This window comes from Perca flavescens, chromosome 3 (genome assembly GCF_004354835.1).
Source record: "Perca flavescens isolate YP-PL-M2 chromosome 3, PFLA_1.0, whole genome shotgun sequence".
Taxonomy (NCBI): Eukaryota; Metazoa; Chordata; class Actinopteri; order Perciformes; family Percidae; genus Perca; species Perca flavescens.
In genome coordinates this window covers 36,793,126-36,806,496 of record NC_041333.1, presented here as the reverse complement: position 1 = coordinate 36,806,496, position 13,371 = coordinate 36,793,126, and the positions used below count along the sequence as shown (strand labels likewise).

Here is a 13,371-nt window from a genome sequence, read left to right as displayed (position 1 = left end):
GAAAATACTGAAAAAAGAGTCGGAGCAAGTAAATAACTAGGATTCTGATATTGTGATCAAGTGCCCTATTTTAACGATAAGCGCACGGCGGTAAGCACATGGTGCGGGTTAGGGGTGGGGGAAAAAAATCGATACAGCATAGTAAGGCAATATTTTTCGTGGCAATACTGTATCGATACACAGACGCCAAGTATCAATCTATTATATGTGTTGGTCAGTTTGTCTACTTGACAATCCCATTTTGTAGCAATAAATTTTAAGTGAGATGAACACACAGAGAAATGTGGAGGATTTGCACTGTAATATTTTTATTTGTAATCTTTAGCATGTTTGTGTGCTACATTTTACTAATTTGCTGTTAAAATAACAATGAAATGCTGCGTTATTGACTTTAGACCAGGTTTTTGTTGGTCAATGGCGCAATCACTTACCGCTGCCTCAAGATAGCAATACTCCCAGAGTGCACCTGAACACACCTCCCTGTAAGACCAGCATGCCCAGAATGCACCTGAACACACCTCCCTGTAAGACCACCACGCCCAGAATGCACTTGAACACACCTCCCTGTAAGACCACCACGCCCAGAATGCACCTGAACACACCTCCCTGTAAGACCACCATGCCCAGAATGTACCTGAACACACCTCCCTGTAAGACCAGCATGCCCATGGGCACAAAGATGGGCGCAGGTGCATTTTCTATTTAAATGATGCGCGCGCTGGACGGGAAACTGACAACTGTGTCGGTCTTAAACTAGCAAAGACACTGCTGTGCCGGGTGCAAGATAGTGCCCCCCAATGTCTGCTATCTAAATATCTAAATACATTTTCTAATAGCATCCATCTTTTGACTGATCCAATTGATTGTGGGCTGTATAAGAACACAACAACAATTGTACATTTATGTCAGAAAGTAAACGTGTCTCTCCACTTTACCTAGTAGAAACGAATGGGGAGTGAAATGCAGTCTGACTGCAACTTCACAGTTTAATTGTCACAACTGCTTTTGCATTTCATTGGAGGCGTTATCCAATCACAAAAAAATAAATAAATGGAGAGACCTCTGGCGCATGAGGTAAAAAATACAAAATCTTGTTTCACAATTGAGAAAGTGAAATTGAGAAACAAAATCAAATGTTGCCGTTTCCATCTAGATTTTCTAATTGGATTCTTCAAAACATGAACGTTTAGGCCCTCGAAATTGATAGTTTGCAGAATAATACTAACAACAAACCTAACAGAAACAATAGGGCCTCCGCCGACCGACGTTGTCAGTGTTTGGGCCCTAATAAGTAGGGAGGCACCGAATCCAGATTTTTGGGGTTTGGCCGAATACCAAATCCACTGGTTAAGATTCTGCCAAATCCAAAACCGAATACTGAATCCTACTCCAAGTTTTTAGCTGTGACTGTCCTTCCTTTGCCGTACCTGAAGTTGCTGCTGTCTGGAGATTCCTTCGTGCACAACTCGTATTCTTTTCGGATGATGGGACAGCGGTTGGGTATTGTTTAGGCTCCTTGCCGCCACGAGACAAATCGGCATTGCAAATTGAAAATGTAGCTGGACTTGAATGGCCTTCTTTTGACTGAAAGTACTGCCAAACAACAACTTTTTCTGCTCACCAGTTCCATTTTCCCGTAGTCAACGGCGCCGTCATTACGGCGACCAGCGTAGCGTGCGTAAGTGCAAGAGTAGGGTTCTAGGATTATCCTGGATTATAACTGGATTCGGTGCATCCCTAATATGTGAGTGGAAACACCAAAACTGCTTTTCTTCCCCGCCTCCCTCACCCTGTACTTGCCTGACAACAGCTACTCACCACATGACAGGAGCCGCTCCTCGGCGTGAAGCGGAGTTTGGCTCCAGGCACCAGCAACGAAACAAATCCAAAAAAAAAAAAAAAAAAGGGGGGGGGGAGGGGGGGCAGTAGGGGGAGTAGGTGGAGTATTGGTTTGGGCTCAGAGATTGGTGAGTTGTGGGCGTGACTGAGAGTTGTTTTGTCGTGTGTTATTGGGAGATGGCGTCGTCGTCGCGGGTGGGATTTAAGTCCACTACGGTCATCCCTCGAAGAGAAGCTCCTCCCATGCCCTCCGCCGACGATGACGCTTGGCAGTTTTTATTAGCGCCTCCGCCTAGGAGACAACAAGATTTGGTTAATTTATTGTTTATTTAACCCTCGTGTTGTCTTTTGGCTTGTGTGTTAAAAACTTTTAGTTCTGTTTTAGTTTGATTTAAAGTGCTCATATTATGCTTTTTGGCTTTTCCCCTTTCCTTTATTGTGTTATATATATTTTTTGTGCATGTTATAGGTCCAAAGTGAAAAAGCCCAAAGTCCAGCCCAAAGGGACTTACAATCTCCAACAGAAAACACTGTTCACAAACTGCTCCAAACAGCTCTATTGTAGTCAAGCCTTTACTTCAGAGACAAACGTGGCTCACTTTGTAACACACGTTATAATGCTCACCTAGCTGCTAGCATGGCACAGCCTCATACTCTGCTTCTGACTGGCTAGTAGTCCTTACCTAGGTACTGTCAGGGCACGCCCTCATACCCTGCTTCTGACTGGCTAGTAGTCCTTACCTAGCTACTGAGCATGTGCAACTCCCAACAAAGATGGAACAGAAGTGAGATGTCTCACTCTGTAGCTAAAACAGAGAGCTCAACACACAGGGTGAAAAGAGGAGCTGCAGCAATGTGCAGTACAACAAAAATATGGTGTTTTCTGAAAATTAAACCATGTAAACCTATTCTGATACAACCTCTAAAAACAATTATGAACCTGAAAATGAGCATAATATGATCACTTTAAGTTCCGTGGATGAACCGTTCCATAAATGTACACCTTTTACTGACCAGAATTTGTTTGATTCTGGTTAGCTACTGATTACGGAGAAGGAGGCAGATGATTAGGAGCAGATGAGAAAGACAAGTCGCATGTTCCTCTTTTTCCTTCCGTTACCTTGCCCCGCCGTGGAGGAGGACGGAGGCCCGGCGAGCACGTTGGCTCCCCCTCCTCCTCCTCCTCCTCCTCCTCCTCCCTCCTCCTCCTCCGTTGGTCTGGGAGCAGACGTTGGCGTGGCGCGCGGCGGCTTTCTGCTTGTAGTGGTTGCTGTGCAGTTTGTACTTCATCAGGAGGATGAAGATGAAGACGAGGACGGAGGCGACGATGATCCCCCCGATGATGATGATCATGGTACCTCCCAGGAACTGGAGAGAGAGAGAGAGAGAGAGAGAGAGAGAGAGAGAGAGAGAGAGAGAGCGAGAGAGAGAGAGAGAGATCAAAACGCATGCAGACAGTTACAGGACATTTTACATGTACAAACAACAAAAGATAAAAAAATAAATAAATAGGTGCACAGCAAAAAAACAAGCAGAAATACAAGCAGTAAACAACAACAGAAAATACAAAAGTACACTGATCAATGGATGAACATTGCTGGGATGGGTTATTATCAGAATATTTATGTATGGGCTTTATCATCAGTCCTTCCCCTCTCACTATCTCCACTATCGTCCGCCCAAGACGCTTGTGATTGGCTTAAAGAAATACAAACAAGCCAGAGCACTTTTTTTCTCTATCCCAGAATAGATAGGTTGTGTAGCCTGATCAACAGGATGTGTTTGATATTATATGAAAACCGCACGCTGAAGCGCCGGCGATAGCCGTCAAGCGTAGATTCAAGCCTGATCGTGCGCCAGGCCATTCATACTAGACGCGCATTTCTCCGCGCCGGTCACAAAGCGATCCTTCTACTCTATGCTCTCTCTCTCTGTGTGTGTGTGTGTGTCTGTCTTTCACTCTGTCTGTCCATCGGTCTCTCTCTCCGTGTGCCTGATCGCGTGTCCCACTGTAGACACAGCTGAGGAGCCAAAATCACCATAAACTTAGGTGTTTTATTTTGAAATGTGTTTTATTTTGAAATGTGTTTTATTTTGAAATGTGTTTTATTTTGAAATGTGTTTTATTTTTGTAAAGCGTCCGGCTGCACTGTGGCCTTCCTGTATGTGATTACCTGCCTGGCTGGACACATTCGCTCGCGGCTCGCAGAGTAAATAGAGGAGACATCGAAACGATCGCTGCAGCCTGATCACAGCTGTGTGTGAGAGAGACCTTACTGTTGATCATCTGTCCATCATCGTATAAAGGATCGGATCGAGTCCAGACCGAACTTTCCGACCTCAAATGTGGGCGGAGCTAAGTTTGGCTGGCATCCAGGCTTCTGCAACAGTGAAATTACTTAAAAAAAGTTGTTTGGTTTGTTTGGTTTTAGATTTCTTTAGTCATTTTCATGCTTTTTAATGCTGAATGATTTATTTCCAGCTAACTTGTGAGCACATTTCTGGTAAACTTAAGATTTAAAGTAAAGATTTTACAGATCTGTTGAAGACACTAATGAATGAAAACATATGAGTTGGTCGACTAAGAATTTCTTTAGTCAAGGACAGCCCATTGCATTACTTTTGGTAGGTATATGTACGAAAGGTTCTTGAGAACAGTCTGATTCAAGCTACTCCGGGGTCCTCATCCTAATTCCTGCTGTTCAGCTCCGTGCGTTTTCAGGCCGACACAGGTGTAACACGCTCACCTGGTCTCGTATGGAGTGACAGCGTCCGTACTCCGTCTCCGTGGAGAAGGACACGCAGCCCACCAGCTTGGTGCCTGTCAGGGCGGTGATGCCATCGTCGTAGACGGCCAAGACGCACAGCTCGTAGTCCCGCGATGACGCCAGGTCACTCAGCAGGAAGTACTTGTGGTTGGCGGGGATCATCCTGAATGAGAGGAAAACAGAGACAAGGTCATTTTGGGCTTTTTTTTCAGATCTGATTGGCAGAGACAAGACATTTTACTCTTTTTTTTTTGTGTGATCTGATTAGTAGATTATTATTACTGATGCAAAAAGTCTCCTTTAGCGTCATATTTTGACGCTCTGGGTCGGACGTACGTTTAACTGACATGCAGCACAAGAATGGGACAGCTAGGTTCAGGAAAAGATGTTGGGTGGGGTTACAAAATGTACGTTTCAGTGACATAGGGACAAGAACGGGACACAAACTCCATTCTCCTGGGTGAAAGTCCTGTGTTGTTTGACCCAACCTGGCTTCTTATGCGGATTTTGGGTCTTTCACACTACTCTCTAACATGGTCGCTCTTAACACTACGTCATCTTACAGCGCCGCGGTGGAGCTGCTGCTCTGCCCGGTGCGTTCCATACAGACGCTAAAGGGGGATATTAGCGCCGGTATCCGACGCTGAGAGACACTGACCAAGTCTCAGTATTTTACGAGTTGGGGGTACAGACCACACAAGAATCAAGCCGATTCCCCACTTCAGACAACGGTCAGCCAAGCCCGGATTTTGTTGCTGGTTCTGAAGACTATTCGGACAGCCTGGGCATCGCCGTTCTTCCGTTTTCATCATGTTTGAGCTTTAAACAAGCATAATATATACACATGGCTCCCATATTCTGATCAATAATTATTATACAGCAACAATTACATTTAAAGTTAATGTTGTATACAATGTTCTGTTGTTCTTTCTTCTTTAGAGAGTGGCCTTCTTTACCACCACTCATTCCAGTCTAGTCCAGTTAAGAAAAGGCAGGATTTAAAAGTCACACACAGTAAATAGGTCAGAGAATCAGCTGCAACTTCTGTGATACTCCATACTTTTCTTTTGGTGTTTATATTAATTAGAGATACATTAAGAGTGACAGTCCAGGCCCCCTCTTCGTCTTTCAGATTGTTTCCTGTGGTTGGTTAGCTTTATGTTCTCACTCTAAATGAAGCCCATTTCGGTCTGTGACCACCAGACCAAAAAAACGTCACGGCATCGACCGGGAAGGGGACAAAACGTCATCGACCGGGGGTCAGTGGACGGATGGAGAAAGAAGCATGAGATGTGGTTGAAAGCTCCCCCCCAAAAAAGATGTAAAACATGTAGTTTAGATTGTTTTGTTGCACACCAGGGTTTCTGCAGGTTCTACCAAGTCGAATGTAAGACTTTTTAAATGACAAATCCGGCGCAAAATGAATCTAGGGAGTTAATAACACATTCCCATCTTGGGAAAACAGTCACGACCACTCAAACAAGGAATGGCGTGTAACCAGTAACCAGTAACATAGCTCCAGCACGGTGTTCGTCGTCTGACTGTTTTCCCAAGATGGCTTCCGCCTGTATACGTGAATGCTACTGTCTTTATAATCTATCTTTTTAATAAACTGCCTGTACACTTACAAAGTTCTCAATGCTTCGGTTTACATGTAGGGACCCTCATTATGCTACCGTGGAAGTGTGGGGCTATTTTGAGCCTTGTTAGTGGTTTAGAAACAGAGATTTATTTCATTCGATTAGCATGAAAACACATCCCAGAGAACGGTCGACTCGGTACACGTGTGTTATTAACCCCTAGGTTCATTTTGTCATTTGTCCTCTGAGACAATTATGAATGAAATTTAAGACCTATATCACGACATAAAAGTACAACGAAATGCAGGGTTACTAAAGTCCTTGGAGAGTAAATGAATGTGTTCAAATTGCGTAAGTTACACGGAGTAATAATGCAATGCTGTACATATACAGCAAATTATATCCAGACAAGCGTTACATGGACTTAGGAAAAATAAGACTTGTTTAAAATGATTAACCATTGTGTTGACTTCGGGTCAAATTGACCCGTTTTCAATTTTAGTTTTATATCATAAAAAATGGGACGTAGAAATAAGCGCTGAACGTGTGTAGAGGAAAGATTTTACAAAATGTTGGAAAAAGCTAAAACAAACTGTGAAAAAAAGGTGTCAAAAACGTTTTTTTCAAGGTTGACGGGAAGCCAACACAAGGGTTAAGACCTAGAACAAAATACTTTTGATTTTGAAATTTTCTACTTTTTTAGACTCCGTGGAAACCCTTGCATACACATGTTGTTTTGTAGAAGACAGAGACACAGTTTGTTGTCATTGTTGCGCTTTTTGTGGGTGTCAAAGGCCATCACTCTCATCTGCAAACACTAAACCCTAGCAGTAAACTCTGCACCCTGTCAGTTTAACTTATTGGAACATTGTTACGATTTAGTAATTTTTTTTTTTTCTTGAAAAGTCCCATATTGATGCTACACTAATACCAGGCACAGAGCCTAACCACAGGAGCAGAAATCAATTTGAGTGTCCACTGCGACTGACCGTGCTAGAGGAGGACAGTGTGTGTGTGTGTGTGTGTGTGTGTGTGTGTGTGTGTGTGTGTGTGTATTGAACCAGACAGAAAGAAGGGACTGAACTGCGACACAATGAAATGTCCAAGTCATTTCTTCCTCATGCAATAAGTTTGAGAATAACAAAACATGGGAAAAAACCTATTTGACAAACTATTTCTCGTATTAATGTTGTGCTGGATGGGTTGTTTTGTCCATTGTTTTTTTGTCCAAACCAAAACCTTTTACCACTACTGGCTGTGGGGAATTGAATCTCCGGACCCTGGCGGTCTCAGAGCCTTGCTCGAAACAATTCAGCTTCACGGAGAGTTACTGTAAACATGGAACCTTGCCAGCAGCAAGTACATCTGGTCCTATGTACGAATTCTTGTTTATTTTTAAGACATCTCTACAGAGAATGTAATGTTAATGGTCGTTAACGTTGTGAAACGGTCGCAGTTTGGTTATGTTTAGGCACCAAAACTAAATAGATCGTGGTTTGGGTTCAGTCTCCACCAAAACTAGCTAAGCTAATGAACAGCATTTTATGTAAGAGATAAGAAATGTGTTTTTGAATTTTGAGGTGGTATTACCTCGGCCAAGGAGGTTGTGTTTTCGGCTTGGTTTGTCTGTTTTTTTGGTTGGTTTGTTTGTGTGCTGGATTACAGAAAGACTACTAGCCAGATTTTCATGAAACTTGGTGGAAGGGTGAAGAATAGGCCGAGGAAGAACCCATTCAATTTCGGAGCGGATCCGATTCACGGGGCGGACGCACGCATTATTCTCTCACTCTCGTTAACATTGTGAGATAGGGCGTTTGTGCTGCATTCAGAATCTGTAGGTCTGCTGGAATGTATTTACAGAGACAGAGGCTGTAGCAAGCCATCAGCTGGTCCAGGATCAGATCATGTAGAAGTCATATCCATCACTGACCGGAGGGCACATGTACACAGTCGTTAACGTGTGTTCCAATTTCACTGTTAACTGGGTCTGAAGTCCCAATAAGTGTGTTTGATATTAACCTTTTAAAAGTGCCAGAAGCAAACAATAAGGTGATCTGTTGTAATTATGTTTCCCTTGTAGCTGTGCTGCTGCATGTTGTGATTGGTTGAATAGTCTGATTGCATAGAAAAATTTAGTTAATAGAATAAAAGCTGCATTTCAGCAGAGCAACATTTCACTTTGATTGCACATTGTTATATGCAGTCATGTGTTATTTACAAAAAGATCGTACTCGCAAAAGGACCTTTACGTGTTTGTGTTTCATTCTATTTCAGTTCATCTCAAATGATCTCGTATTTGATGGATCCTGTCTAGGGCTGCAACTAACAACTATTGGTATTGTCGATTAATCAGTCGATTATTTTCTTGAGTAATGGATTAGTTGTTTGGTCTATAAAATGTCAGAAAGTGGTGAACAATTTCAATCAGTGTTTCCCCACAGCCCAGTATCACGGCAGTTCGTGAAATGGTCACGTAATTTAATCTATTGATTTGTGTACACAAACATGTTTATCAAGTTGTTCTTTTTGTGATGGTCTACATGTTTTTTTAAACTAATGTATTTGCCGTTCTTCTTTATCTAAACCCAACCGTCCCGTTCTTCTTTTTTCCTAAACCCAACTGTCCTGTTCTTCTTTACCTAAACCAAACTGTCCCGTTCTTCTTTACCTAAACCCAACTGTCCCGTTCTTCTTTACCTAAACCCAACTGTCCCGTTCTTCTTTACCTAAACCCAACTGTCCCGTTCTTCTTTACCTAAACCAAACTGTCCCGTTCTTCTTTACCTAAACCCAACTGTCCCGTTCTTCTTTTTTCCTAAACCCAACTGTCCCGTTCTTCTTTACCTAAACCCAACTGTCCCGTTCTTCTTTTCCTAAACCCAACTGTCCCGTTCTTCTTTACCTAAACCCAACTGTCCCGTTCTTCTTTACCTAAACCCAACTGTCCTGTTCTACTTTACCTAAACCCAACTGTCCTGTTCTTCTTTTCCTAAACCCAACTGTCCTGTTTCCCGCGTGTCATGGAAACGTAAGCCCACCCACAACCTTTTCCTTAACTTAACGGGCCGTGTTCATTTTTCACAGAATTCTGTGAGATCAGGTTGTTCTTTTAATGTTATTATTGTGGAATTAGTTTAAAAAACGTGCTGACCATCATGAAATAAAACGAGATGTCCGAATCAATAGATTAAATTACGTGAACATTTTACGAACTGCCGTGAGACTGGGTTGTTCCCCAAGCCCAAGATGACGATTGGCGATGAAGATATTCAGTTTACTGTCACAGAGGAGTGAAGAAACTACAAAATATTCACATTTAAGAAGCTGCAATCAGAGAATTTATACAGATTAATCTATTATCAAAAGAGTTGCCGATTAATTTAATAGTTGACAACTAACTGAATAATCGATTCATCTTTGCAACTCTTTTCCTATTTGTTATCCACAGAGTAAAGTTAAATTTCATTTTGCCATTTCAAGATGTCACTCAAGTTCCATTCTTATCTCCGCTACTTGAAGTACTGACTTTGATCTTTGCATGCTGTACTTTTTCAATCAGATATTGTGATGTTTGCCAGTCCACGTTAACCTTTAAAGTAAATCTGCTGCTGCAAAGTGAAGTCCTGTCCCTTAACGTTCTGTCTCGCCCTGTCTCTATCTAATCAAGATGTTTCGGTTGTCCTGGAGACAAACAGAAGAAGAGATCTAACACAATTAAGGACAGAGGACCTTTCCAATAACACAAAAGATTGAAGTTGGAGAACAAAATTGAAATGGAGAGACTATACACAGAGAGGAAAGACAGAGCCTTGTCTCTTCTGTTCCGCAATGATGTAGCACTTTCAACTTCCAACTTGAAAATCAGAAGGGTACAAAGTAGAGTGAGATCAAAGACCGAGGGGAGGGGAGGACGACGGCAGTGAAAAAGAGGAAATATGGGGAATAGAGAAGACGAAGAAAAAGACTGAGGAAAAGTGATGAGAAAGAGGCCACAAGGGTAGACAGGAAAGAGAAAGATGGAGCGGGACGTGAGGGAGAGAAAATAAAGAGGTGTCACAGTGGAGAGAAACGAGGCGAAGATGAGACACAACACAGACAGAAATGACAGAAGCAAGAGAGATGACGAGAGGAAGTTGGAGAGACGACAATATACAAACTTTGCTTTTTTCAGTTTTGGGGTCAGAAGCTGACAGTGATGCAGAGACAGTTAACACCGTACTGGATAGATGATTGAAATGTATCGACCTGTAGCAGCCCACTCATCTTTTTTTTCCATTCGGTCCATTTCCACTTTTGTCTCTTAGTTTTTGCCGGGCTATAGTAAATACAAACGTCTCTGTCCTGATCAGTTCACCCAGCATACTAAACATCTCTCAAAGCTGGAGACACGTCCATTTTCACATGTATGGCAGGCTCGTGCCCTGACATTGTCACATCCACTGCTGATTGGTCACCACCTTCCACTTCTGGGACCTCAATGGTGTTTTAAGCCCCCAACGTCTCCTTCCAGGCAGTACTGCGACTGTTGACTTCAAGGCGCCTAACCCTAACCATAAGCGTGATTGCCTAATCCTAGTGTGTTGGAGACGTTGGGGGCTTAAAACACAGATAAACCTTCCGGGATTGCCCCCTTGGCACCAGAAATTCCACCAGATTTCCGAATTTGTCCGAGGACTATGGTCAACTGCTCCTCAGATCTCTGCAGGGTAAATCCAGACAGCTAGCTAGACTATCTGTCCAATCTGAGATTTCTGTCACACTTTCGAACGTACACATGTTCCACCAAAACAAGTTCCTTCCCGATGCTATTTTCTAGCGGCACCGTGGCTCCGTATGGCGCTTTGCCCCACCCAAGATGATTGTGATTGATTAAAAGAAATGCCAATAAACCAGAGCACGTTTTTCTCCCATCCCAGAATGCTGTGTGGACTAGCCAGTGGATGTCATTATGGGCTTTTGGGAAACACTTATAGACATTTTTCACCATTTTCTGACATGTTAGAGACCAAACAACTAATCGATTAATGGAGGAAATAATCAGCAGATTAATTGACAATAAAAAAAAAAAAAAAATGTAGTTAGTTGCCGCCCTAACTGGGTCTTAGTCTTGGTGTGTTCCAGGGTCCAGCCAAGATGTTTAACGCACTCGCTATATATCTCTTTGGGCTTTTCAGACGACGTGGACAAAGCCAGCTTCCGTATTGGATGTAAGTGAGTTTTCACCTTTTAAACTTCAGAAACAAAGCTGCTGTGTGGCATAAAAAACTGGCCTTGCGGTGGCTGTTCAGGCACAGAAACAGCAGCAGCGGAACCGCGCCACCCTTAAGATCGAGAGCCCCTTCTGATTCCTTAACTAATTTGAGAGTACAGATAGCGATGGAGGAAAGATGAGAGGACAGCTTGTAAAAAGAACTGAGAAAAAAATAGAACAAAAGCAGAGTAATCTGGGCTAGCAGTGAGAGAAAGAGAAAGAGATGTTATCGCTGGAATGATAACTAAGCGGAGAAACATTGGAGCTGTGAACTAGGCCACGCTCTGAAAACAACCGAGATTACTGCTAACACTGGGCCCACTCATTCGCTCTGTTACACACACACAAGGAAAAACACAAACATGCAGGAATACAAACATAAGGACATGTCGTACTGTAAGAAGGTCTGACAGAGACATTAGCTTTTCCCTATCGTAGTATCACAGTATACAGGGTGCAATTTGTGAAAAAAGCAGAGGGCGGATATTTTTTGATCATGCCCAACAAAGCAAAACATGCAAGAATTAAATCCCCCTTTCAATACCACCATGGATACTGTATAGTAGGGCTACTGGGCCAGCCATGCCAAGACACTTAAATATGCACTTCAGTATCCAATGGAAAATCTCAAAATTAAATAGCACAACGTGGTGTCAACATATTTATAAATAAAATAATTCAGCGGAGGCAGGGATATGTGAATACAGGGATATATGAAATTTTGCACCCTGACAGTATAGGACTACTATGTAATCATATGCCTACCAAACATACTTTTTTACCATTTTACAATTTAGTCTATTTTTCTAAAGCTCCACTAAGATTTGTTTTGACTGAAATTAGTGTGTAATGCGAAGACGTTAAAGCCACAGAGAATGATCATCGCCTCTGCAGCTCTACGGCCTCTTCTAACTCCTAGGGTGCAACCCATGTTCTTAAATTGCACCCTCATTTCCTTCACTTGCTTCCCTTCCTCTTAGTCCGTCCCAAAGAGAGGAAACGAGGAAATGTGTTCTAAGAGGGATGAGCCGTCACGTCCTCCGAAGCGTGACGTGAGCCCGTCAGCTGTGTGGGCGGAGTTAGAAACAACTTTCAGCTGCACGGCTTCCCGGGGAAGGGTGCTCTCGTGTATCCTCGATCGTAGCTCCTCGGACATCCGTATGAGACCCGGAACAACTTCCAACAATACGTTTCCGGTTTCAAGCAAATGAGAAACTCAAGGAGCAGCCCATGTTTTGGTGTTACGGCACAATTCCTCTCTGGTTCAGGCTATGTTTAGGCGGAAACTCACTTTTTCTTCCGCATTTAGACAAGAGTGTTTTATCTGCGTGCATATGGTGACGCAAAAGTGCGTGAAATATGATGTAGTATGCACCCCAGGCGGCCAGGTGGCACTGCCACACAACGCCACCAACGCCTGCGTAGAACCTTGCTTCTACTTCTACTTCGCTCCCTAGTAGCGCCAAACCAAAACATGTCGAAGCGAAGAACAAAAGCTTGTCTGGAAAGACGAGGAGGTGGAGTTGCACGTTTGTCTGATGATGACCCGGCACAGTCGACCGTGATAAGCCACAGCACGGCACCCACGGGAGCACTACCAATACCCCGAGCCTCGCGGCCCTTCAGCCGCATATGGTCTACATATGGTCGTCGAACTATAACAAGCTTATCCACATTGTCGAAATCATAAAATATTTTGTCGTTTTCACCCGTGAGAGTCATCGTGTAAACAGGGCCCCAGTCTCCGAGCTTCCAGCAGCTGTTTTCATCAAAACAAGCTCTGTATGAAGCCACTGAACGTGACCTGCTGAGCAGCAAACAGCAAACAGACACAGTTAGAAACTAGCTGGTGAACATACATACATAATGGAGCATTAAGCTGTTATTTCCCTCAGGAGTTGGTGGAGACCAAACAATCGGCGAGAATGTCGAT

At 43.2% G+C, this 13,371-nt stretch overlaps 1 protein-coding gene across 1 annotated transcript in view; it reads right to left on the bottom strand.

The window, feature by feature from the left end:
- Positions 1–2,006: 2,006 nt before the first annotated feature.
- si:cabz01090165.1 (leucine-rich repeat and fibronectin type III domain-containing protein 1-like protein) overlaps positions 2,007–13,371 on the bottom strand; it is a 92,133-nt gene continuing 80,768 nt past the window's right edge. The window contains exons 8-10 of the mRNA XM_028574031.1: positions 4,587–4,770; positions 3,036–3,207; positions 2,007–2,131 (exon numbers count right to left, since the gene is read on the bottom strand). Coding sequence (XP_028429832.1) covers positions 2,007–2,131; positions 3,036–3,207; positions 4,587–4,770 — 481 coding nt within the window. The remainder of the gene's footprint in view (positions 2,132–3,035; positions 3,208–4,586; positions 4,771–13,371) is intronic.